This window comes from Scomber scombrus, chromosome 12 (assembly GCF_963691925.1).
Source record: "Scomber scombrus chromosome 12, fScoSco1.1, whole genome shotgun sequence".
Taxonomy (NCBI): Eukaryota; Metazoa; Chordata; class Actinopteri; order Scombriformes; family Scombridae; genus Scomber; species Scomber scombrus.
In genome coordinates this window covers 762,501-790,382 of record NC_084981.1, presented here as the reverse complement: position 1 = coordinate 790,382, position 27,882 = coordinate 762,501, and the positions used below count along the sequence as shown (strand labels likewise).

At 39.7% G+C, this 27,882-nt stretch overlaps 1 protein-coding gene across 1 annotated transcript in view; it reads right to left on the bottom strand.

Moving 5' to 3' along the window:
- Positions 1-1,309: 1,309 nt before the first annotated feature.
- Positions 1,310-27,882, bottom strand: part of fbxw4 (F-box and WD repeat domain containing 4) — a 57,668-nt gene continuing 31,095 nt past the window's right edge. The window contains exons 6-9 of the mRNA XM_062430440.1: positions 21,397-21,462; positions 6,875-7,015; positions 1,622-1,763; positions 1,310-1,468 (exon numbers count right to left, since the gene is read on the bottom strand). Of these exons, the coding sequence (XP_062286424.1) occupies positions 1,334-1,468; positions 1,622-1,763; positions 6,875-7,015; positions 21,397-21,462 (484 nt within the window). The 3' untranslated portion in view covers positions 1,310-1,333. The remainder of the gene's footprint in view (positions 1,469-1,621; positions 1,764-6,874; positions 7,016-21,396; positions 21,463-27,882) is intronic.

Sequence of the window (27,882 nt, the reverse complement as noted above, 5' to 3'; positions counted from 1 at the left end):
AGAATATCATTTGAAATCATACAAATATTTGCATTAATATCAGATACAATTATATATACACAGATATTTGTTTAAAAAACTAAACAAATAAACAGGACCTATAGTTTTAAATTGTTGTTTAAGTTCTGGTTAAACTGGTGAAAAGTTAGTGCTATAGTAGATACTAGTTTATCTTATGGATAATAAGTCCAGGGGACTGTAGTTAGTGAGGTAACTAGTGAAGTTTAACTTGGGGTTTTCAGTCTATAGACGGTGGTTCACTTCTTACCAGGGCACATCACCATGGTAACTTATTAACAGTTAACCTGCTCTGCAACAGGTAAAAATTAGAAATATTAATTTTAAAAGGTCAGTAGAGACATTTTATTTTTCCAGACTTTCTATTTCCACTTGGGGTTTAAAACAGAGCTTCTAACAGAGAGCTCATTTATGACACTGAACACATAAAGACAATTTTATCCCTGGAGTGACAGCTGACAGTGTGGATGATTTTACACTCTGACCTCATCACTGCAGTCAGAATAACATGAGACATCTTTGTCATGATAACTGGAAATAAATATGAAAGACTGTATTTTATGAAATAAATAATCCATACACTGTTAACTTGCCCCCATGAATATGAATGCAATCATTTGGTCAGATAGATCTCATCAGTCCAACTAAATAGCAAAAAATACTCTATAGTTAAGTCGTATATAATAATACATGTATTTATTTTAATTCTTAGCCTAGTTTTAATATATTAAATTATTAGTGTTTCTACATCTTATTCTATTGTATGATTACAGGCTCGTTTATGTTTCACTTCAATAAATATGACTTTTTTTGCCCCCAAAACAGAATTTTCATGTCATCTCACATGTACTTCATTCATGGTTCTGATGATGTTACTTCTAATTAACAACCCTCCTCTTTCACATGAACATGCTTGTAGCTGGATAGGAAAACCCAGAGCTGACTGAGCTTGTTAAAAACCAACCAGATATCCACACAGGCTTAACTGATGCTAAATGTGCAGTTGTTTGGGTTCCCACTGCTTCCAATCTTTATGATAAGCTTGTCTAACCACATGACTCCAACTCTGTACTGAACACTCGGCTACCAGGGTGCTCTGTATTGAAATGATTTTTAACAGTTAGTTAACAGCGAGGCTGATGTTAGTCTGTCTAGAAACATTTAGTTAAATGCCAAAGTCATATTCATTCGTTGCTCAATTATAATAAGGAATTCCACCCAAATGGGAAACGCTGATTCTGAAAATAAACAGCTTTATTGAACTGATAGGTTGTGTGTGTGTGTGTGTGCGTGTGTGTGTGTGCGTGTGTGTGTGTCATCTGATGGGGATGGGGTTGTGTCTGAAGTCCAGGGAGTGGAGGGAGGTGGCCAGGGCTGCATACAGGTGAGAGCTGCTGAACCTAAGGCAGTACACCGGGCTGCTCACTTTGTCTGAACTCAGCTGGAAGAACTGTGCAACAAACAAAACATGTAATCATATTACAGTAACTTAGGTATTATTGTTTATAAATGGTAAAATGGTATCTTAAATATTTAAACGACGGTAGGTAAGGTACTATCTATGCTTCACATTGTATAATTCATCCTTAGGTACAGTACACACCTGCAGGCATTTAGTCTGCCGTTTGTCCCAGAGTCGAACAACACCGTAGTATGAGGAGCCGCTGGCTATCATGTGATTTCCATCTGTCTGGATGCAGTACAGAGCGCTATCATGAGGCTCCTCCCACTCCATCACACACTTCCTGTTGGGAAGATGGCAGGGTTTATCACACACACACACACGCGCACACACACACACACACACACACACACACACACACACACACACACACACACACACACACACACACTGATTTAACTTCCTCACAGACCTTAAAAATGACATCATAACAAAATCTTCTGTTAGGTTGTCTGAATCTGGGTCGCAGGGAATTGTCTAATTGGCCAATGATTTTATATTAAAAATCTTTTTTTCTTAACAAAGTCAAGCACAAAGTTTGGAATAGTAACACTATCTGCCTACAGCTAAAACTATGTGAACCACAGAACCACAACATCACAGGTGAGCTTACATCTCTGTGTGCATGTTGTGCAGGTTTGGTGACAATGCAGAAACTCAATCCCTTGTTTACAGGAAAAGTATACTGTAGGTAACAGGGAGGTGAGTGTGTATGTGTATGTGTATGTGTGGAGGGGGGAGTCTTTCATAGGCTACTTTTGGGGACACATTTCAGACTAAAGACCAGTTAATTGGCAATGGCTTGTCTAATTGGGGACAAAAGCTGTAGGGTTAGGCAAGTTGTGGTGATGGTCGGAGTAAGTCTCTAGAAAATGAATGTAAGTCTATGTAATGTCCCCAAAAGTGTGTGTGTGTGTGTGTGTGTGTGTGTGTGTGTGTGTGTGTGTGTGTGTGTGTGTGTGTGTGTGTGTGTGTGTGTGTGAGAGAGAGAGAGAGAGAGAGGGAGAGAGGCTGGGATAGCAGCAGGGCAGGGTGGTGGTGACTGTGGTTAAGAGAGGGAAGTATTTTGGGGATAAGTATTTTTCTGCCAATAGACACTGATCCTCCATTAGTGCAGCCTCATCAATAAGTGATGGAGAGACACCAGGGGCAGACAATGGGGCAGCATAGATGTCTGGAGGCTCTCTCTCTCTATCTCTCTCTCTCTTACTCACACACACACACACACACACACACACACACACACACACACACACACACACACACACACACACACACACACACACACACACACACACACACACACACACACACACACACACACACACACACACACACACACATATGCATACTCTAATTTTAGCAAACCTCTATGGGGGAGGTCACACCTTGCATGCTGAAAGTGACACATTTCGATTTGTAAGACCTCCACAATACAAGGATATTTTGCTTTTACATTTCACTAAGGTGAGAAACCATAGTATCAGCATTATGTAACCCAATGGACAGATAGCATCTCAGAGGCAAAGCTGGACTATATTGCATAGTTATAAATAGAATAATGCCAAAAAAACAACTTAATTAATATATCATCCACTATTGGTTTATATATTGCTATTGGTGTGTATGTTGGCTGATAAATACCCAGAAGTGTCCTTACAGTAATGTCAAAGAAATGTTTGAGGTCATTTAGAAACAGTGTCTTCTTCACAGTTTGCCCACCAAAGAGCACTGACAAGAGTTCCACTATAATGTATTACATGAGTCAAATCAATTCATTGTATGTGTAAAATAAAAACTAAGAACATAATTTGTTAGTTCTCAATTACAATTTGCTTTAGACATCAGTAACTTGTAGAAGGGCAACATGATAACATCGAATGGTTACAAAATGATTCAAGTGAAAGGTCAGTTATCAGATCTGTATGGGCAATGTTGATAAACCAATGAGCAGAGCTCATTTATGGCATTTCTACAGATGACCATTAATGTTATGAAATACTGCGTGTAATGCGGTCATATTTTATCTATTAACATTTTCTGAATTGAATATGAAAATGTATGAAAGTAGTAGAATATAGTGAAACCACAATATTGTATTACATATATCATTCAGACAGAGATCCAACGGATGATTAATTAGATCTTTTAAGCACCATGGAAGCGTACAATATCTGTATCTGTTTTTGTTTTTGGTCCATCACAGTGAATTTCTTTTTGGTGTGAAGCCCTAACTTCCAGACAACCTGAACCTCCTGGCTGACCCTGGGAGCCTCCTGAGGCCAGTTAGGTTTGACCGTATAAATAATTGATATTTAAAGAGGGACCCCCCTCTGCCAACCTTCACCCCGACCCAGCCCCTTTCAAAGTCCCCAGAGCAATCTGGCAATCAGATCTGATTTGTCTTACTTGACTGATCCCTCCCAAAATACAGCCAGAACCCCTGCTGTCCAAAATAAATGCTACCCTCCCCATCATGTTACAGACCCTGCTGCCTTACACTGAAGTGAGGGCTGCTGCATTAGTATGGACATACAGCTTGTGCTCACATACTGGAAGAGAACAGGGTGTGCTGCAGGCATGGAATGATTTTACACCTGCGCCTAAATGTTATTTCTGAAGTTTTTATGTCCTGACAAGAAGAAACTGTGAAGGTTTCAATGAAAAAGGTCACAATTAAAGACAGTGAATTTTGGCAAAAGACAAACTGTGTATGAATATGCTGAAATAGGAATATGACTGACTTGTCACTGATATACTCTGTGACAGACAAAATGACATTAGTCCCGTAATAAGTCTGAACTGTTTTATTGTTCACCTGCAGAGCTGTGTCCATCTTATCTTAGCATCAAATGTAGATGTCTGGAACCAGGCTAACCTAGGATAGCTGGTGGATGGACTTGAGATCAGAATACATTTCTCACCTAACATTGTGGATTCAGGTTCATTAGTAAAGGATATTAGTAGGGTTGCAGTCTGGTTCGATTTTATGCAGACTGACAGAACCAGCATTTGTCGTTATGAGACTTTAAATACCAGTCTTACACAAAATGACTTTTCCAACGATTTCACTGTTCAAGACAAATTTCCAGTGTTGCAAAAAAATCATGAGTTTTCCTAGAGTTGAGTCATTAAACTCTTTCTTGTCTTGAAGTTCCGATAAATTCAAACAGTGTTCTCAGTGTTTAACTCGGCTTGTATCTGATTGACCAACCAGTATATGTTTTAGTGAGAAATCCTAATTTCTGAAATGGTTCTCCTTTCATTACCATGATCGTCTCCTACTAAAATAGTGCAGCTAACCAAGGGAGGCTGGGAGTGAGTTGAGGTGACAAAATCCAAAGTGTAAAGTTTGTACACAAATACAATTTATCTTTATGGATTATACAAATTGACAAGAAGACTGTTGACACATGATGCCTTTTATTTTGTGTTTCTAGATCTTCCCTTATCACGTTAACATTTATTTACTCAGAAAAAGCTAACACTTCTCTGTATAATCTCACCTCTTCTAACTGTCAGCTGCTCAGTGTCTGCAGTACATGAACTACATGATTTCAGACTGGTTGGAGGAATTAAACCTGTGATTTTCTGCTTTTGTATAATTGTCCAGGCTGCTGCTGTTTCTACTGTACTTCATGCAGTTTGTAGGGTTTCCAAACAGAAATACTCCAACTGAAATACTACTTTTTGCACTTCTCCATCACATCTTATGTTACTTCTATGTATATAATCTGTATTATTTATAAAAAATCTAAAACTGTCTAGCTGTTTTAAAGTTGTAAAAATACAAATGATAGGACGACACCTTTTGTAATGTGAGTATCTTATAACTTAAATAATGAATTCATTCATTCATTTTCATTTTCTTTTGGCTGTTTTTTTTTTAGACCAAACCCTATGCACACAGGGCAGCTGTGCCCAAAAGCAGCTTCTGTTTCTTGTTTCTGCTCAATTGGTCAACATTTTGCTTCTTGTAAATTTAACCCAGAGCATTATTGTAAATAATCTTAAAAAGAATAGTGACCCTGCAAGATCCCCAGTCTTTGCAAAATCCTAGCCTGTGACTGAACGCGGTGCACTGAGGTTTGCGTCTTTCAACTGTGTAAGATAGTACACGCTGTCCATTTAGTAGTTTACCATAATGAATATGTAATATGAGACGTTTTAACCCCAGTGTGAAAAATACAGGGAGGAGAAAATGTAAATATGTTATTTAACACACGCATTGTGATTTACCAAACCTGAAGGTATTATTTCTGATGCTAACTGCGTCTATAAATAATACCTTTGAAGGACAGGTATTAACCTGCTGCTCACTGCACACAGATGACTTCTGTTACTGTAGAGAGGAGGAGACGGAGGCACAATGACAGAATATGCAGATAATGGATATTTTGTACCCGTGCTAATATATTTGGAGTGGAATATTTTTGGTTTTACTAACAGCATTGACTTTGTCACTAATACTCTCCCATATGTGGGTTTTTCTGGTAATATTAGTTTTTGTTATAACTCAATATATTAGTTAACCTCTTCCACTAGAACCTGATCACATTTCATTTTGTGCTTGCAGCTTTCTGCTCGTCCAAACTTTTGCGTGTCACATTTGCGTGCATAAGATGCATAAGTGTCTCACAAGGACGCTCCAACACTGACCGGGCTGCTGCTGTCCACCCCATCATTTTACTAGCATCTAGTTAGCATAGCTAGTATGGTTAGCATAACATAGTCATGCTGTGTGTAGCAGTGTTTCTGGCTGCCCAGAAACACTGCTACACACATCACCTCAACACAAAAAGAAAAGTTAAGCGGAATGGTTGTTGAAACAACTAAAACCATGATGTGTCACTCAGTGGTCCTGACCCCTGCCACACTCTCTTTCATGGCCTCTCATTACGTTCCACACCATACCAAATCTGCTATTACTGGATCATTCCGGTTTGGCTTACTATCAAACCAGTTTGAAAAATGTCACATTGGCCCAGCCTTAAATATGAGAAATAATATTATATAATCGTATCAATATCGTATAAATTTAAGGAAATTCCTCCATTTAGTCAAGATCAAAATGAAAAATGATCAGTGTCACAATGTTGACATATTCTGTCTATGAATCCTGGATTCAGCCTATAGCCATTTATAAGTTTTAACTGTAGGATGTAAATCCCCCTAAGGACCTGACATCAGTGTCATCAGTGGTCTGAGGTATAATGTGTAAAGGAGTGATGTACTGTCGATGTCACTATTTAATTTGATAATTCACTCACTGTAGCTGTGCTGGGGCAACTCGGTCAGTTTTTATTGCTGCATACTGACAAAATGTCATGTGAGTTTATGGTCACAACAGAAAATTGTGGAATTAAACCTGACAAGAGACAGATGTGGATGTACCGTGGGCTGAGGCGGAGGTCCCACAGACGAATGAAGGTATCATAGCCACAGGTGAAGAGCTGGAAAGGCGTCTCAAACACCATGTCCAACACACCGGCCCCTCGACGAAACTCTGAGCCCAGACTGCACACACACTCCAGCCTGGTGGAGAGGGATGGAGGAAGACAAAAAGAACATGTGAACAACGTGAAATATGAAAGAACTCTCTGGGCCTATATATGAATTAATCACGTGATATGTGGAAAATCAAAGAACAAGACAAAATTATATTCATAAATGGACTTTAAAATGGTAAAATACTTACTAATTTAAATATGTGATTAATTCTATTTTTAATAGGAATTAATCAATATTCAGAGAAATAAATCAGTATCTATTTAATATATTATATAATCTACAGTTTGTCTTTAACTAAAATGTATTCTTTATTCTAGTCTTTGTGACAATAAATTCAACTTTGGAAGGTGGGGTTGAGCCATGCCATGTTAGCAAAACTGTCCAACACACAAGCATGTTGTGAAGCAGTGCAAGTGGGCTATTTGGATTTAAAAATAAAAATAACAGTGCTGATGGAGCTCAGTGTGCATCCATAAGGACTACAAATGTGCACAGCCTCTCTCTCACTTTGGAGACGCACTTATTGTTTAAGCTGCTGTGCGATGCTGATCTAACACATTTCAGACCTGCCTGACTCACATGAAAGTTGCAATAAATGATATTCAGCCTCACTGGATGTCAACAAATAACTATTTGACATCCTGAAGATATACTGAAGTAATGGTGACCTGAGCAGTGAATGACTGAATGATTTTATCTACAACCTGAATATAGAAATGCTATCATATTTTCTATCTGCTGAGTTACATTTGTACATTTCTATGGCCAGATATCACACATAATTAGGTCATTTACTATCATCACTATTATTAACATTTGTCATGTTTTTTTTCAGAAATACAAAAGTTAAGGTTGTATTTTCTTTAACATAACATACTTTGACTGACAAAGTGCCTGTTTGTTTCAACAGTCTGGATTAGTGCACAGAGTGAATGTGTGAGTGAGAGAGGTAAAGTGTGTATGAGCAAGTGATAAATAAACTTTGTGTCTCCAGGTTGATGTGATGTGACCTCTGTGTGTGAGAGTGTGTGTGTGTGAGAGAGAGAGAGAGAGAGAGAGAGAGAGAGAGAGAGAGAGAGAGAGAGAGAGAGAGAGAGAGAGAGAGAGAGAGAGAGAGAGAGAGAGAGAGAGAGAGAGAGAGAGAGAGAGACAGACAGACAGCACCATGCTCTTGTGATCACAGCTCTGTCCTGCTTGCTCTTCGCCTCTTGATTATTGGAGAATAACCTGCACTCAGCAGGGCGAATTATTGCAGAATAACTGTCTCTTTGTTGCCATTTAATACCCTCCATGACCGTGACTGTGTGCGACTCTTGCACGTTTGATACCTGCCCCGTAGCAACCATTTAAAGGAGGCCGCTGGCCTTGGAAACCGAGTAGCCCTATGCTTAGACTTGTGCCCCCCTGCCTCGCCCTGGGGCTCAATCCACAGGTTTGGGCTGGTAATCTCCCAGCCTTACCCCAGGAGGCCTTCTTATTGGACCAGGGATAACTCCACAGGGCGCCTTATTGGGTGAGAGCTTTCTCATTGCCAGGGTCTCATGACTAATCCTTGGCCAATGGGGAGTCCATGATGAGGCTGAGTTTGTGTCTGTGTGGGGTAGTGACCCCTCATTTTCCCCTTACCACTAAAACCAGAGAGCTTAGCATATGCCGCACAAAAAGAAACTCATTCAATCCAGAAGGGATACGAGCCTGTTCATTCATAACTAAATAATGATGTCTCTACCACAGTACTACCACTCTAACTAAAGTGAGATCCTCAATTCATAACCCTACTCACTAAAATCCTTCAAACATGATGATTACAGTCTTAGGCTTTGTGAGATAAACTGTCAGACTCTGTCACAAACACTTGAATGTGAGTAGAAAATGAGAGCCAAGTTTCCATAAAATGGATCTGACATCTGTGCAGGGATCTTAAAGCCAGTAATAGCACCATGCAATGAGCCAGTGCACAGTGCAAAACAGCAGGGATCCTCAAATTGGTAGGTCACTGGCTTTTATGGGGCCACATGTGATTATAGGATGGAGGTATAAGCATATAATCTGTCAAAATGACTGTATCTGTTAGTGAGCAGCGGCCCAATGTTCTGATCTGACCATTCTTTCTATTGCTTGTCTGGGTCCATAATGTTAAATACCTGAGTCTGGCCTCGAGCATGCCTGACTGGAAAGTGTCACATGGAAGGCTCTAAAACATAGCTGACTGGCTGAGTCATAACCATCACACACAGTCTGTCCTCAAAGGGTTAGTGATGTACTCAGGATAGCACACCATCACAGGCTGTAAGCTGTAAAAATCACACGGGGGACAATGTCAGATCCTGTTAAAGTCATCAGTCCCTAAATCAGTGGAAATGTAAGTTTATATGATGCCATACTGCCTGTGGATTATGTTGTACACACCTACACATTATGTACCAGTATGCACCTTGGTTTTGGGTTTATGGATCAGTAACCTTTCAGTTCAGCAGAGACGAAACACAGAAAGTATATTTTTATCATTTAGTTTGAAAACGGTGTGTGTGTGTGTGACTGGGTTGAAAATAAGTACAATGTCTGTGTTCATTGGGGATGAAGGAACATGTCATCCAGTGCAACAGTGTGGATCATTGATGTGTTTTTGGACAAAAATGACACAGAGGAATAAGACATATCAGGTATACTTGGATCAATTCATTGTTGGTTTGGATCTGAATTGTGGACAAGAAGAGAAATATAAAATGTTCTACTGACTGGTGCTGAGCTGTGGATTATTAGTGGATGTCTGAGTGATGTACGTGTGAAGGAACATTACATCCAACTCAATCTCGGCAATAGATGCATTCTGCTCATTGGGATACAAATGGTTCAGCACATTTCCTTGTTTTTAGCGACAGTAAGTCTAACTTGATTTGTAATTTTTGTGAAACCACATCACTTCCAAACAACATTCTGAGGCATGACTCTAATGAGATAATCACATTCATTTGTCAGTAATTATTTGGTTCATATGCTATACCAAACCAAAGAAAGTGGCATAAGGGACTGAATGGCTTGGAATGAAAACATACCATTACACCACTTGTTGCGATGTTGATATTGTATACATTTAAATCATGACGAAAGCAATGAACATGGAACAAAAATTATTTTTGTGTTTTTAAAGTGTATTATGGGTATAGAGTGGACATTTTATTAGAACTTGACTGACACTGAGATCAGCCCGCAGATCAATATTAGAGCAACAGAAACTGGGCATGGTCTATTGCAAAACTTTACTGTCACGACATGCCATTGAGGATGAAGTTCTAATATTTGGACAAGTGGGAGGTTCAAAGGTCAATGACAGACAAGAAAGGGCCCCATGGGATATGGCCAACCTGTAAAAGACATCACACCAGGGACATAGCTGACATAGGAGAGAGGAGAGGAGAGAAGAGGAGAGGAGAGGAGAGGAGGTGAAGACAGGGCATGAATGACCTGGAACGCCACACAAACTGCTGTCAAACTAAATCTCAGCCACAATGGAAAAGCCAAGAAATCGGATTCATTATGAGCAAAGAGACATGAAAACTAAATACCAATGGAGACATCTGATATTGACAAAAATGACAAGATAACCTTAATACAAGGTCAGGGATGGACTTAGTGGTGGAGTAGCACCAAGGACAGCATGAAGCACCCTACCTGCATCGACTGACAAACAGTTCAGCAGCACCACTGATAAACATTGACAGGCCAGGTGCACTGTCTCAGTGCCATGTCTTTGTTACACAGGAATAAGATAGAAACAGTGGTTTACAGCACTATACAAGGTCTATTCATTCAAACATAAAGTAGACAGTCTACAACTCAACAGGCAGTGACACATACAGGTGCTGAGATTCAGTAAGCATGGAGTTAAACAATGTTAACACTGTTTACGAGCAGAAAGCCTGCAAGCACAAAATATAACCTGATCTCATGGAATTATAGGTTCTAGTGGAAGAGGTTAACGAATATACTGAGGTATAGCAAAAAAATATTACCAGGAAAAAACGTTCTATGGGAGATTATTTGTGACAAAGTCAACGTTGTTAGTAAAACCAAAAATATTCCACTCCAAAAATATTAACACAGGTAGAAAATATCCATTATCTGCGTATTCTGTCATTGTGCCACCGTCTCCTCGTCTCTACAGTAACAGAAGTCATCTGTGTGCAGTGAGCAGCCGATTAATACCTGTCCTTCAAAGGTATTATTTATATAAGCTGTTAATGTCACCAAAATGACTTTTGAGTTTGGTAAATCACAATGTGTGTGCTAAATTAAAATATTTGCATTTTCTCCTACCTGTATTTTGCACACTGGGGTTAAAATGCCCCATATTACATATTCATTATGGTAAACAGCACATATTATCTTGCACAGTTGAAAGTAGTAGATCAGCTTGCACATTTTTTTTGCAGGTGATGTCAAGTTTGCACACGTTTTTACACATGCAAACCTTTAGTAAATAATGCCCTAAGAATGAATCTCTGTTTCTGCAATCTTCACTTCCTGCAGCATCAACAAACATCACGCTCTTCCATTGCAATCAGGCGAGGAGTTCTGGTCCTCTGAAATGAGGCCAACGCGGAAGTAACTTAAAACTGCATTTTATCAAAAGGCCACCAGGGGGCGACCGTTTTGGTGTCAAAAGGACTTCCGTCTCTATACAAGTCAATGGAGAATTCACCAACTTCTCACTTGATTTCTAACCTCAGTAAATGTGTTTATGGTCTCAATCGCTAGTTTAAAGCCTTCTTCAATGCAGTATGATGTTCATTTGTGAAATTTTGGCCTCCCTGATTTTATATTTGACGATAAAGCAGGGTATGCATTAGGGCGTGGCTACGTCGTGATTGACAGGTTGATTGGTTCACAGCCTCTTGCTCCTCCTGATGCCCATATAAGTAGAATCCCTGTTTTTATTTTTCCCAGCATGCACCGGAAATTTTCAAGATGGCGCTGCCCAGATCTGAAACTATTCGCTTCCAAGCAGCAGTCCACAAACCAATGGGTGACGTCACAGATGTTACGTCCATTTTATATACAGTCTATGATTGCAACCCACATTGTGGTCAACAGGGGATTGGCTGGTTGCCTCCTCTGCCATCTCAAACTAATGCTCAAGGTCCAGTAACTTCCATCCCTGACATCCCATTAAAGGATAATTCTGTTATTCAGGAGTCTTATTTTCATATTTCTATCATTTCGATCGATAATAATAATACTGCTGTCACTGTAGTCAGATAAGAAACCCAAAAAGTACCTAATGTAATCATAAATAAAGCTAAAATTATTATTACATATATTTAGCATTGAACATGACGTATGTATATGTACTATGTAATAATATGTTTTTGGCTGTTCTAGGAAATTAGACATGATACAACGTTTTTCACAATGAACGCATTTAGCTCAAAAGTTTAGGGGGGTTTTCAGTGCGTGGTGGAAGATGCTCAGTGACTTCAGTGAGGAGTTCATTCCATCACTGTGGGGTCAGAGCAGAGACCACATGGTCCAGGGAATGACTACCAACCCAGCTTTTGAGAAGCAGGGGAGCAACAGGCTGCAGGTAGGTCAGAGCATGACTTGGTAGGACGGAGTAGTTCCCTTTACCTTTCTGCAGGCTAGTACCAGAGTCTTCAATTGGTTGCGAACTGCAGCAGGATCCAGAGTGGTGAACAGACAGATGTGGGAAAATCTTGGGAGGTTGAAGAATCAGGCAGGCAGCAGCTTTCTGGACAAGCTGGAGATGTATGGTATCAGAGACAGGGGCTCCAGGTGAGGAGGTACTCTAGTTGTATTAGTCCAGGTGGGAAAGAATTAGAGATAATTAGTGACATTTAAAGTGTGCCCACGTTCACTTTGTCCTCCAAATAAAGTGGTTGACATCATCTGAATAAACTGGTGTCTTGAACAACCTGCCTGATCATGTTTCTTCACCTTTCACTGTGGACAGAAATTGTGTGACTTGTTTAATTTGAAATTAATTGCAATGTAATAATAGAAATGCTAGATGGCCCAAACTACAAAAATAATTGTAACCCGACCCCTGATCCTCACCATAACCCTGGCAAAATTCAACCTTTAAAGCTGTTGCAAAAAGATGCAATTAAAATGACAAAGATTGAACTGGGAATCAACAGTTTTTGAGATAAATAATTGCTGCTTGAGAAAGAAGCGGTGGGAGCTGCAGTATGGCAGCTACTTTGTGAGATGGGTAGACGGTGGCCCTGGGGGGCACAGACTTAGTGATTGTCATGAAGGGGCTACTGGCTGTGTGACACATAGGGTCTAAGTCCTGATTTAAGCCTGTCTGGTCTCACTGCAGGAGTCATGTTGGCTTTAGGGGCCACACACACACACACGTTTTGAAAGGAATCATTAATGAACATTGAAAAAAAAAGAAGAAGCTGAGGGCATTATCCTTTAGTGTGGGGAAAGCTAAAGAAAAGCAGTGTGTGTGTTTTTTGTGACAGAAGTGGTCGGAGGCTTTTGTAAAGTTAAGTCTGAGCTCTAAACAGGAGCCTGGGGACGCACTGGGAAACAGGCCCTCTCGTCAAAAGCTGTCAGACAGGTAGAGAAAAGGAGCCCTGCTGAGGTTTTGACTCCCTAAAACAAACAGAGGGGAGCCACGCAACCTGCTGCATGTCCACCCAATTTACCCTGCACCTCTGAGCTCAGTGCTGCAGGAATGTTAGCTTTCCTGGCAGAGACAGTGGAGAGGAGGGGTCCTGGCTGCTGGGACCCATCAACAATGACCACCTTCAAAATGTCACACACACGTGTGCGCTACAAAGACAATAACGCTGCAATTTGTATAACAGAGTGTCCTCCCCAACGCAGACATTTAACCCCACTCTTTTCAGTGTCAGGAATGCCAGGAATCCTAGTCTGGCCATTTGATTATAAAAAAAGGAGGGCTCCCTTTCTGAAGAAACAGAGGGGCATCTTGGGAGTTGGGAGTGATGGTCAGGAATCCTTTCTCTTTGATGCCCATGAGCAAAGACAATGTGAAAAGTTGGGGTGCTGCTCTGATGGCACCATTTGTGTGGGATCCCTCTCTATATGGCTGATCATAAGAACTCTTTGTGCCACCGAGATGCAAAAAAAAGAATTAATTGCAGGACAGAAAAAAAAAAGAGAAAGGGTTACATTTAATTACAATAAAAGCCACAAAGGCTGAATGGTAGTCGGGGCTTTATGGGAATCCCATCATGTTTGTGTATTACCATGCATGTTTTTCAACTTGTACTCATAGGTGTCAACAAAAAAAGTGAAACTATTAACCAGGCTGAGGCTGAATTGAGGAAAATATACAATTGTTATTTTTTGGCCGATATAGTGATGTGAATTTAAATGTTTATTCTTTTCTGTAAATGAAACCATCAGCCTGTACTGGTAGTGTACATAGTATTATAAAAGATGAGTTTGTACGAAGCATTATCAATTTCTGGATTATCTCAATCACTTGGCCCTTTGACAAAATAATAAACTGCCCATTGTTGTAGACCTTCTGGCTTATCTGAAGAAGAGACAACTTAAATCATTTTGTATTAATGCAGTCACTCTATTTACACACTGGACTGGCTATCCTTGAGTACTGGGCAGCTGTGTCATTTAGGTCAATATAAAAAGCAGATCAGACTCGTAGCCAACATTAATGGACTCAGAACAGGATCAGGCCAAATAAACTTGATCAGGACATTTTAAGATAAAAGCTCTGAAAAAAGCTAGTGAGCCACAGTCACACTGGTTTTCCAACAAACAACGAAAAGACACAGCCCTCTCCCATGATACAGAGTGGTGTTTCTTACTTGGATGAGTATAAACAACACAAACCAGCATACAGAGAGAATATAACATTTGAGTAGCTCATTAATGCCTGCAGTAGTCTAGCCAGTGAAGGCTACAAGCATTGGCATATCAGTCTGTTCTTCAACCTGTAAGCATCTCACACAGAGACACCACTATTTTCCACTAAGATAGGAATTGACTGCTGGAATGCTTCCTGGAAGCATGCGGTTTTCTTTTCTGTAATCTCGCTGTGGTAGCAGCTGTTTTGCTAGCTGCTGTTTGGCGCTGCAGGTGTAACAGTGTCTTGTTTATGATGTTTTGGCTCACATGGATCTTGAATCAAAGGGACATGCGGTTGTGCTAATGCACAGGGTTGAGACTGATGCTGGTAGGTGCTGCTGCAAGGTGTGTGTGGGTTGACGGGTGTGTGTGGGAGGAAGAGGTGACTGAAGGTATTGGAATTGAGGGTGGACTGTGTGTGTGTGTGTGTGTGTGTGTGTGTGTGTGTGTGTGTGTGTGTGTGTGTGTGTGTGTGTGTGTGTGTGTGTGTGTGTGTGTGTGTGTGTGTGTGTGTGGATTCCTCACAAGTAAGGCATTAACACAAAGGGCATCCATTTCAAATGAATGAATATTGACATATTAAGAAATCAATTCAGATTCTTCACCATGAATAGTGAGTAGTGAGTTACTTCTACTTCAGTGTTAACATTATCAACGAAAACTATGACTAAGAGTATTTGTTTTTAGACCGTAAAACTAAATGAAAAGTAAACATTGAAAAAACGAAAACTATAACAAAATGCATGTTATATTAACTAAGAAATAATGTAAAGTACAGACTAATGTTCAAGTGAATTACTAAGGTTTTAATGCAAAGTCTTCTTCAACGAGTTGTAGCATTTGTGGAATCACACACTGTAGCTCCTGATTAGTAAAACATCCTCCAGCAGACAATAATATCTCTTATCTGAAGCTGATTTAGCTGTTCAACCTGTTGCATGACTGCTCATAAGAAGCATCTCACATTCTGTGATATTCAGTCTCTGTCAGCATCTACAATCCACTGAGAATTAGACAAGAAGCAGCAACAAACAAGACGCTAACAGTAACTATGAACAATGCACCCTGATCACCCTCACCCTGCACCCATCTGACTACACCCACACCCAGCCTGGTATGCTGCTCAGCTGTTTATCAGATAGAAAATCACAATTAAACACTCAAGGTGTCTGCATTCATGTAGTTACAGTATGTCAGGACAAAAGCAGCAAAGACGCTTCAGACACCTCAGACTTTGACCTCACTTGAATCGTGCCTGCCATTAAAGTCTGTGTAAGGTAAATTTATTTAGAAACACGTTATAATATGACAAACACTGCCCTCCCTGGAATGCTAATTCATGTCTTACTGTAGTACTGTACTGTGGTGGATTATTGGCTAGACTCAGCTCATGGAAAGCTATAACAGAAGCCCTTTTCAGACTCTGAATTGTTAATATTGCTGGCATCATCTATCTGTTAGGCGGTGTTCAGATGGGCATTAGTCGTGTGGGAAAAGCCCTCACATTTATTTGAATAGGGGCAGTCCGGCATTAGGTATCTGTTATAACTATATCTTTATTCAGGCATGAAATGATTGTCACAGAAAGAGTGCTCACTTGTGTTTGTCAGCTAGTTTACAGAGGAGGTGCTATCACTGTTGTAGACAACAGTCATGACAGGGTAAGAGTATTTTCTGTTCTCTCACAAGATGAAAAACTAATGGATTTGAAAACTCATTTTACTGTTAAAATCTTCATCAACCATTTTGAGTGTGAGCTTGCCTCTTCTTCTGATAGTTCCATATCAGTTTCATCAGTTATTAGAGAATGCTGCTGACATTTTATGAGGTGTGATTGCAAAATGAGAGCATGACAAGAAATAACTCATTTCATCAAAATGATAAATGTAGGAGGGACTGATGATTATTGTGTGTGTGTTGTATGTAATGAACTATGCTACTGTTTTGTTGAAGTGTTCAACCCTTTCTCTTAAAGTTCTGTTTATACTACGAACCTGCAACAGAAAATATATTTTGTGAGAAATGTAATAGTAGGGTTGTTTCTATCAAGATGAATATTGAAAAATGACAGAACAAATGTACTTTTTCAATATATAATGCCCCTAACCTTTGAACTACCTACCTACAGAGAGCCAGACTCACTCTGTAGCCAAAGATAAAAAATACCTATTTGTTTAACCTTGCATACAACTTGGGTTTCTCTTTCAATTTGAATTGAATTGCATTGATTTGAACCTTATTAACTGTTTTCTTTAACTTATCTTAGTATTAGCCAAGAAAGTATTGACAGCACAAGATATTTGATAAGATTTCAATATGGTTTTTGAAGATTATGTGATCATGTTGTTTCATGATAAATACATTTCATTTTTATGTCTGGCCAGGGAGAAAAAAACATCACTTGGACTCTAAAGGGATGAATAATCTGGGTCTCCTACACCTGGTAACTATGTTCCAATCCAAACCAATTTCCTTCAACACCTGCAACTTCCAAAATAACCTGCCCACCCATCCCTTCTCCTCAGTCTGTCTATGTAACTGCCCCCCCCACCCCCCCTCCTCAGATTTCCAGGCCATTTGGCAGCAGGAAGCAGCTTTTTGTGTGTTGTGTTGTGTCGGCCTGTTTTAATTGGCCCAGGTAAAGCTGGGAATTACAGCAACCTTGTAAGGAATGGATCAGGTTTAAGCCTCGCCTTTCAAAGACAGGAATTTTCAGACACCCTCATTTTCAACTGCTCCTTGTTCAAGACAAGTTCCAGGGTGCAGGGTGTTTTCAAACCTGCGTTGCATTTGCTTTTGTATCAGTAAGGGCCACATACTGTGTCACTGCTGCATTCATACACTGATGCTTTGTTTTACATGAAAAAATTGGAAGGCAGTCAGACACTTGTTCTGTGTCACTCTGAAACGTGTGACTTCCAATAATAGGTTTTTAGGTTTGTGTCTTAAAAATCATTGCTGAAATCTAGTAATATAACATAATTTTACATTTTTGGTTTATATTTTACAGGGTTTCTAAAAAACTCTAATATCTCTCAAATCAATCTCTCAATAAAAGACCCTGCTTCCCCCCAACTGGCTCCAATCAGTGCAACTCTGAGCTCGCCAGGTTGTTTCTCAGGTGGAGCAGGGTTGGATGGGATGAAAAACATTTCAAATATGAAATGGCCATTCTTCTAATAATCATGTCATCCTCTGATCTACCCAATTATACTGTTATTGGTGAATTCATGGTTTTCAGGATACCCTCAATTAACTAACCTATACTAGCGCAGGTGGCTGTTTCTGGACTTAATCCAAGAGTTTAGGTGGTGTAGAAATGCAAGATTATATGATTGTCAAATGATGGGAGCTTGGTCAGGAGCATAGTTCATAGAAGAATAGCAAACTATGTGGTTTATCTGGAGTGTAGGTTTGCTATCCAATAAACTCCTAAAATCATATTTATCAGATAGATTTCAGTTTGTAAATGTTAATGATAAATCCTCCATGCAAACAAAAGTTAGACATGTTGTTCCTCAGGGTTCAGTGCTTGGACCAATACTATTCTCCTTATATATGCTTCCTTTAGGAAACATTATTCAGAAACACTCAATACATTTTCATTGTTATGCAGACGATACTCAATTATATTTATCAATAAAGCCTAATGAAATCAACCAGTTAACTAAACTACAAACATGTATTAAGGACATAAAGGCCTGGATGACCTGTAACTTCCTGTTATTAAACTCAGAAAAAACTGAAGTTATTGTGCTTGGCCCTAAACACCTCAGAAACACATTATCTAATGATATAACTACTCTGGATGGCATTACTTTGGCCTCCAGTACTACTGTAAGGAACCTAGGAGTTATATTTGACCAGGATCTGTCCTTTAATTCCCATATAAAACAAATTTAAAGACTGCCTATTTTCATCTGCGTAATATTCACGTAGACACATCCTGTCTCAAAATAATGCTGAAGAACTAGTCCATGCATTTGTTACTTCTAGGCTGAATTATTGTAATTCATTATTATCAGGCTGTCCTAACAAGTCTCTAAAGACTCTCCAGCTGGTCCAGAATGCAGCTGCACGCGTTCTGACAAAAACTAGAAAGAGAGATCATATTACTCCTATTTTGGCTTCACTGCATTGGCTTCCCGTAAAATCTAGAATAGAATTTAAAATCCTTCTCCTCACTTTTAAAGCTCTTAATGGTCAGGCTCCATCATACCTTAAAGAGCTTATAATACCTTATGTACCTACCAGAACACTGCGCTCCCAGAACGCAGGCCTACTTGTGGTACCTAGTATCTCTAAAAGTAGAATGGGAGGCAGAGCCTTCAGTTATCAGGCTCCTCTCCTGTGGAACCATCTCCCAGATTCGGTCCGGAGGGCAGACACCCTCTCTACTTTTAAGAGTAGGCTTAAAACTTTCCTTTTTGATAAAGCTTATAGTTAGCCAGCTTCTAGTTTATGCTGCTATAGGCTTAGACTGCCGGGGGACTCCTACCTCCATGATGCACTGAGCTCCTCTCTCCTCCTCTCTCTCTCTCTCTATCCATCTATCTATATCCATTAACATTCATGTACTATTAATGCATCAATAACCTAAACTAGTTGTCTGTGCTTTCTCGTCTCACAGGTAATCTGGGCCTGTAGACGTCCGGATGACAGATTCCAGTCCCGGACCTTCTAGCTTCAATGTTTATTTTCTATATTCTTCTCTCTCTCTCCTATTCTTGCTCTCTCTCCCCTCTACCCCAACCGGTCGAGGCAGATGTTCTCCCACTTTGAGCCTGGTTCTGTCTGAGGTGTCTTCACGTTTAAAGAGAGTTTTTTCTTGCCATTGTGCTGCTCATGTGGGAATGTTGGGTCTCTTTAATACTAAAACCTGAAGAGTTCGGTTTAGAACCTGCTCTATGTGTAAAGTGCCTTGAGATGACTTTGTTGTGATTTTGCGCTATACAAATAAAGATTGATTGATTGATTGATTGATTGACTCCTCTCTCCATGTAACCCCCTCCAGCAAAATCTCACTCCAAGCTGAAGTTGCCATTTAGAATGAGGTGGAGTTGTCTGTCAATATGAATAATCAAGCTAAAAAAAAAGAAGCAAAAATCTATCAGAGATATCAAAGGTTTGCCAAAGTCAACAGTTGGGTTCATTCTAAAAAAATACGGGTGAGCAACTGAAAGATGTGGAGAAGGAGCACAACTTTGATGAGCAGAAAAGCATGTTAGTGTTATGACTGCACAGCAATTCAAGAACTGTCTCCAGGATGTAGGCGGACATGTTTCCTTGTCAACGATCAAGAGAAGACTTGATGACCAGAACCTTAGAGGATTCAAGCCCCCTGGTAAGCCTCAAAACAGACTGAAGCCAAGACTGCAGTTCACAAAAACATGCAAAAAGAAAGCAGAGTTATGGAACATAGTTCTATGGACTGATGAAACAAAACGTCTGCCTATGTCTATAGCTCCAAGACTTCAGCCAGTCATTCACTGCACAAGATTGTACACTAAATATTAAATATGATCATTTTGTTTGACTTCATGTGAATTTGTCCGATTGCCATCAACTTTGGGTCCTATATTTCCCACACAGTGCTTTCTAGAATGATTTAAACTTACTCAAATTAAAGCAGAAACATGGAACTTTAATGTAGTATCCATTATTTCATTTCAAATTCAATCTGCTGAAGCACAGAGCCTGAATAACAAAATGTGTAACTGTCCAAATACTTACTGTCTGGATTGCATGTGTCAATATACTGTAGATGCTTATCAAGTATCAAGGAGTAATGTTGTGCAGCAGTGCATGTACCTGTATATCTGACCTTTTTGTTTCAGGAACGGTTTATCTGATGCAGTGTCTGCATTAAGAGCTGTAGCATCCACTGAGTTAAGATGGTAGGAAGAGATGCGAGTGGGGAAGCACTCAAAGTGTAAAGAATTTCTCTTGTCTGTGCACCACTGTGATTGGTGCAGCTGTTTAAAGGTTTTAAGATTACACACCCTGAATATCCTTGTGTATGTGACTTAGTGCTTTAGTTAAATGTTCAAGTTAAATGTTAGAATGGTATCACCACTTCCAGTAGAGCCAGTGATCAACTCAATTAGATTTGATTAGATTCAGAAATCATATTTTTCGATGCAGTTTTCAATGTATCTTTTATCTAAACTGCTCTGATGCTGCTCCTGTTTACAAACGTATGTACAAAATCTCCTACTGAACCATATTTTATTTATTCCCATCCAGAGCAATGATCTGTTTCATACCATTACAAGATGTGCCTCAGTCACAACTGGCATCACCAGAATTCATTAGTATGCTTTAGTCTTTAATAAGCTTTAGATTTTAAAGATTCTTCTGCAACATTGCATTTAATTTATCCCGTGTGACAGGGTCCTTGATAAATGCAGCAGCTGAATAGGTGGATAATAGTGTGCATTGCTGTTATTATGGTTAATAAGAATTAATACAGAGAGTAATTGAGTGTGTTGGATGATGTTCAGGCTGCAGCATGTCTGAGCTGTTTCATGACTTACCGTTCAACATCCCAGATGCGAAGGGGGGAGAAGTTCTCACAGCACGCAGTGCCCGTCACAAAAGAGCTGCACACAGAGAGAAAGAGAGTAGCAGTTACAGACAGAGAATCCAATGTCTCACAAAAAAACATTTAAATCTATCGATCCAGGATGTTAATGACAATAAATATGATCATCTGCACCTCATTGTTATAATCTGAAGTAGACCATACTAACAGGAAAAGATGACACATGGATCAATCTCAGCCCCATGTTTTAACAGATATCAGCTCAGTCAGATTGATCAGAAGCCTGCATGGCACAAAGACTCACACTGTGCCAGTATAACCACACAGGACATGTTCATACAAGCAAAACAGTATAATAGCTTTATATATACATAGAGGATCAGAAAAAGGTGTTGCACTCAGTCTTAACTGCCACACAGCCTAATTTCCTGCCACCTAAATGTCACATTACATAAAGCCTGTTGGCTGAGTGTCACAGTCAACCTGCAGTTGTATCTTGAATCAGTACAATAAACCTCTCAGAATGTTAAACATCACAGTCTGAGGACAGGATGACTGCAATCTGTGCTCACTGACAGTGATCAGCTTTTGGTGTGTTCTACTCACTGCCAGGAGCAGAAGAATACAAGCAGCGCTGACATTTGCACAATTGTTTCTCATAGTAAATAGTTTTGATTGTCATGGACTTACTATAGTATTCCCACAGTATACTTAACATGGCACATCAATAACAATCAAAATAAAACTGAAAAATGACATTAAGAGCATTTCTTAACCAATTCTTTGTGCTTCTTTAAAAAAAAATCCTTAGCAATGTTGAAGTAGAAACTAAATATATAAACCATAATACTGTAAAGAATCACTAAGAGTTTGTGTTTTTAACAATGAGCAGAAAAGCAAGACAATGTCATCATAATAGAGGCAGCTCTGCCAATGTTACACAACTGTTATTATCACATCTTCACATGAGAGTGCACCACACATGTCTATCAGTAATTGTGGATGGCTCTAGAGGAGAGAGCACACACACAGGCATGTGAGGCTTGTCTAGCAGTTTCATACACATATATACCTATTTATCAAGACAAAACCAAGTGTTAAAAAAGATGGTTACATTTGTTAACATTGTAAAACATCTACATGTGTTAGAGAAAACAACCTATTCCATACGCCTCCAAAAAGAGCTGGGTAAAAAAAGGTGGCAAAAATGGCGTGCTTATTTAGCCCATGAGACTATTCATAATTATTGTATGTATCATGCGCAGTATTCTGTCTTGGATTAGGCAAACTTGCCTTGGTTTATGGACCACCCCTGGACTTCTGTTTTATTTGTGTTTTCTTTTTGCTTTCTTTTTCTTTTTCTGTGTCTGGTATTTATCTTTTGTTTTGCTTTTTCTAGTTCTGTATTAACAACCTGAATAACTCCTATAAATAAAAAGTAATAAAAAGAAAGAAAAGATGATTAAATAAGGATTCTCCTTGCTGTCACATAGCAGCACACCCACCCACCCACATCCCTGCCTCTATCCATCACACATTGTTTCCCAGCAGAAGAAAAGAGAAGAGAACTACAACACTCATGATCCTTTGATTGGAGTGGCAGGTTGGAATTAGCAGCCTAGGTATGCACGGTGAATGCCATGCATGTGGAGAGGTGGAGGAGCAGTGAAAGGAGAGGGGAGGAGCGCTGTGGGAGAGGGCTGATAGGGTGTGTTTGGGTGTTAGAAGCTATGTAGAGGGTGGGGTGGTGACCAAGGGTGCTGGAGGTAGGGGGGCTTCTGTTGGGCTGGACCTGAGTCTCAGGGCTTAGCGCCCTCCTATAGGGTTGACGGACAGGGGGGAGGGCTAGTCTTTTACACACACACACACACACACACAGATAGTAAGTGACAAATGCTGGATGAGAATACTATTTATGGAGACCCAGAGACAGACACATAGAGAAAAATTATAACTTCAATCTAAAAATACATATAAATGAAGAATAAAATACAGTTTGATGATGTCCAATATTGTGTCCTGATGTCTTATAAAATGCCCAAAAGACAAGGACGCTGTGATACTATATATTTGTTTACCTTTGCAGTGTGGAGAAATATTTGAAAATGCACTCACACCATTATTTAACACTATCTCAACAGAAAGCCATGTCAGTGTCCATGTCAGTATAATCCTTACAGGTGATTGGGCAGCTCTGAGGGCACGGGCACAGGAAACTGAAGCCAGGAAACAAATGTGTTATTCCAGCATGGACAACACTCACAGGCTGATTCCATTTAAAGGGGATCTTTAATCAATTATCAGATTTGTCATCACTTCCAACTAAATTATAAACTGTTATCATTTCAGCAATAATACACAAAAATATTGCCTAAGCACAGACAATTAGATAGGAAAATAATTGTATAATAACATTATTAACAATAACATTGCTAATAAGTCATTTGCAACCTACAGATCAACAAGGTCTACTGTAGTGTAGTGGTGTAAGAAAATTCCAGGGACATTCATTGTTGATCTGTGAAACTGTTTCAATTTGGAAGAGAAGGCCCTAAAAGTCTCAGAAACAGTTCCATGACAACTGAGGAACCGTGTCTGATACTATCAGAACTCCAGAGCAGCTAGTGAGTAGACCGTGTCAGATTATTTTGTCTACCACTTTGTAACCTGTTTTTGAAATAATGTTTTCACTATTATTAGCATTATTATAATATCCCTGGCTGGACACAAACCTGGATGTTACAGTTAATGATCAGCACAATAAACGCAGATGCCACCGAGGAGATCCTGATTGTTAATGTCGACGAGCCTGAAAAGAAGATCTGTTGACACTACTCAGGCCTGAAGAAAATACTGCATGAAACCATTCCATCTGTTTGTTAGACTAACGACAAACCAAGGATGCAGTTATTGGTCAGCACCCTAGACCACCAGGGCCTGTATGAATATACATGCAAGAAAAGCAAAAGCCACTACTTCCTTTGTCCCATAACTTCTTAAACCAAACCTATCCTTTGGAAAGGTTAAGTACCTTATAGAGTCATCAAAAACACTTGTGCACACAGTGTTTGTCACAGGTGCGTTGGTGAAGTGGTCACGTACTAAAAAGAGGAAGTGACACTGTCTTCACTGGCTCAATAAAGATACTTTAATATATACAAGCTTTTGTATATATCAGACCTTCTTCAGGTATATTGAACCTCTAGAAATACCTTCTAGAGTAAAGGTTGGATGCAAGATTATGTGAACATTTTCTAATAGAAAGGTCACTTCTCTAGTTTTTATTGTTTGTTTTTTTACATCTGCTGAAGGAGAGAAGTTTCTTTGTGCTCACCTTAAATTTCAGTTTAAGATGTGTACCTACGAGCTTGATGTGTGACAATAAATGTGACAATAAACTCTGATGAAATTGATTGATTAAGGCTTCAAATGAGATTTCTACGAGGACGGATATGTAAAAATGCCACCCAGCGACCCACACTGTAAGGGATGTTCTTGGCATCAGCACACACATGTGGTGAGGATTGGGATGTGTGTTTGTGTGTGTGAATGTGTGTGCATGGGGGTTAAAGGGGTGGCAGGACAGGACAGGACAGCGCTGTGTGTGTGTGTGTGTGGGGGGGGGGGGGGGGAATATCTAAGTGAGGCATAGAAGCAGCTGTCAGGCCCGTTAGGCAGCGTGGCCCATTGGCAGGCCTCGGTAATTAGTGTTGGGTAAACTCATTTATGGCCCAAATGGGTCGGGCGGGGCCGGGACTAGTATGCGCAGTGGGCGACCTCTGACCTCGCTGACACAGGATACAATAGGGTTATGGTCACACTCACTATCTGGACCCTATTACTCTCCATTACTCACATTACTCACCCCTCAATGGGCAGTGGCACTGGTGGAGGCAGGGCAGGGGACACCGGTCATACAATGAACGAATGACTCCCCCCTCATCTCCCCTCACTCCCTCACCCCTCTGAAACACCAAGAAGGCCTGATCTGGGGATCAGAGCTTGCACTGATATTATAGCAGCTAAGGTCAGAGCCTCTCTCGCCTAATGTGGGGCAGGTGTCCCCCCTAACACACACACACACACACACACACACACACACACACACACACACACACACACACACACACACACACACACACACACACACAGTCATATCTCTGACCAAACAGAGTCACCCTCCTCTGCCCCAATCTGTGCCCCCCCCACCCCCCCCACACTCCTCTCATCATTAGCAACATGCTGGGCCTCCACTGCCGTTTGGGTAACCTCATCAGCTGGCTGTATTATCTAAGGGCCTGTGTGGCAGGGTCACACAAACTGACTCAGTCCCCAGTGGGAACCCAGCACCACACACACACACATACAAAGTGTGAGAGCCCCTGCTGGGAGTTGAGTCCAACAGTACCAACATTGTTAGCTCCAAATCAACACGCTGACTGCACAGGGAGCACCACGCTTTCCCAAGATCACCACCAACACACTGCTGCTGTCCAGACGGTCACCACTACACACCAACAACACATTCTGCATGACAGGGAGTCAATATCCTCCCAGTAGATTTCAAGTTTACAAGAAGACTGGAAGACTGAATAGTTTCAGTGCAGAGAATATGCATAGTTCTGTGACCAGACCATAATCAGATCTGTTGAATCTGATTTGCTAGTTTGAGGTGATGTTTTGAATATTTTGGGCCTGTGAAAAAACTTCTGTAGTCATGTGCACACTGTATATGTTCAAATTAATTGAATTGATTTTTTTATATATAGCTGGGATATTTCATTATGGAGCTCTAATTCATTCCTACAGTCCAAAGAAATGCAGGTTAATTGTAAATTTTCATAGGCCAATTGTGTGCTATCATAGATAGATAGATAGATAGATAGATAGATAGATAGATAGATAGATAGATAGATAGATAGATAGGTAGACAGACAGACAGACAGACAGACAGACAGACAGACAGACAGACAGACAGACAGACAGACAGACAGACAGACAGATAGACAGATAGATAGATAGATAGATAGATAGATAGATAGATAGATAGATAGATAGATAGATAGATAGATAGATAATTTATTCTTCCCAAAGGAAATGAAGGCATATAGTAGCTTGTAAGACACACACATGCACACATACAAATGCAAAAAAAAAAAACATTCACAGAAGACAGAATAGAGAACAACAATAGAAAAATACCAAATCCTTAAAAAATATATACGAATACAAATACCTTGTTAACCAATACAGAGATATAAACACAGGTTAAAAATGATCGTGCAATTTACAAGTGGCTATTAGCTGAGCCCAATGCAAGACTGTTGAATATCATGTTATATTTGTGGACATCCTGCATGCATACAAATGCTCACAAATTAAGTTATTCATGCTTACCCTACACATTGAAATGCAATGGAATGGAATTACCAGAGGAATTGTTTGAATGATCACTTACAGACATACAGACTGGAGAAGCCGGACACCGAACTACCCATCTTCTGATTCAAAAATATAGATACACATACTCATAGAGTCATTTTAAAATGCTGTCATTTCGCTAGTCACATTTGAAAATGCATCTTTTTCTCATTCCATCTACACAGAGCTAGGTTTTGACACCATTAAGAAGGTGCTTTAGGATTGGAAAATCCAAAAGTGAATAAACACAAAAACATCCTCCTGTTGTAGTAACAGAACTGAAAAACAGAGCTTGTCAGTAACAGTTAAGTATGATTAAAAGGCACCCGGCGAGGTACTAATGTGAAATGCAACATTTCTTACTCCGTATCCTTGCTTACAAGGTACAGTTTATGACTCTTGCTTGATATTTCATAATGATACAGTTGTCTGACAACAGAACAAAAATGTGTCTTTGCGAACAACTGAATTGTGTGTTTGGCTCTATTGAAAGAAACAGGACATGGGTGATCCAAGAGTAGGAGGTGACAGAACATCTTGGCAGATGATAGCTGTTGTTTCTAACTGTCAGAGGGTATTGAAAAATATGTAAAACATTGACATGGATGGAACTAGGCCTGATATTAATCACTGCTACTAATCATTATTTCATTATCATTTAATTGTTGAAATGTTTGAAAAGAGTAAAAAAAAACAAAAAACCATACTGTAACCAGTTCAGAGTGTAATGCGTGTGTTATTTGGTCTGACCAACAATCAAAAAATCAAACTGAAAGATATTAATTTTACAATGATATAAAACAGAGCAAATGTAATTAGAGAATATTTAGTATTTTTGTGATGTCTAATTGTTTTTGGACTACTAGATAAGTCAGTTATTTGTTTCAATCACGTTTAGCACACAAAAAACTAAAGCAATAAGCCTTTTCACTTTTTTTTTCTGTGGCCTTAGTCCGTTTCAGTAAAAATCTCAGTTCATTACATGCTAAATACTGTATTTACTAAACATACTGGCTGCTCTGCACACAATTTCAATGAGTGCAACGATGAGACAAAT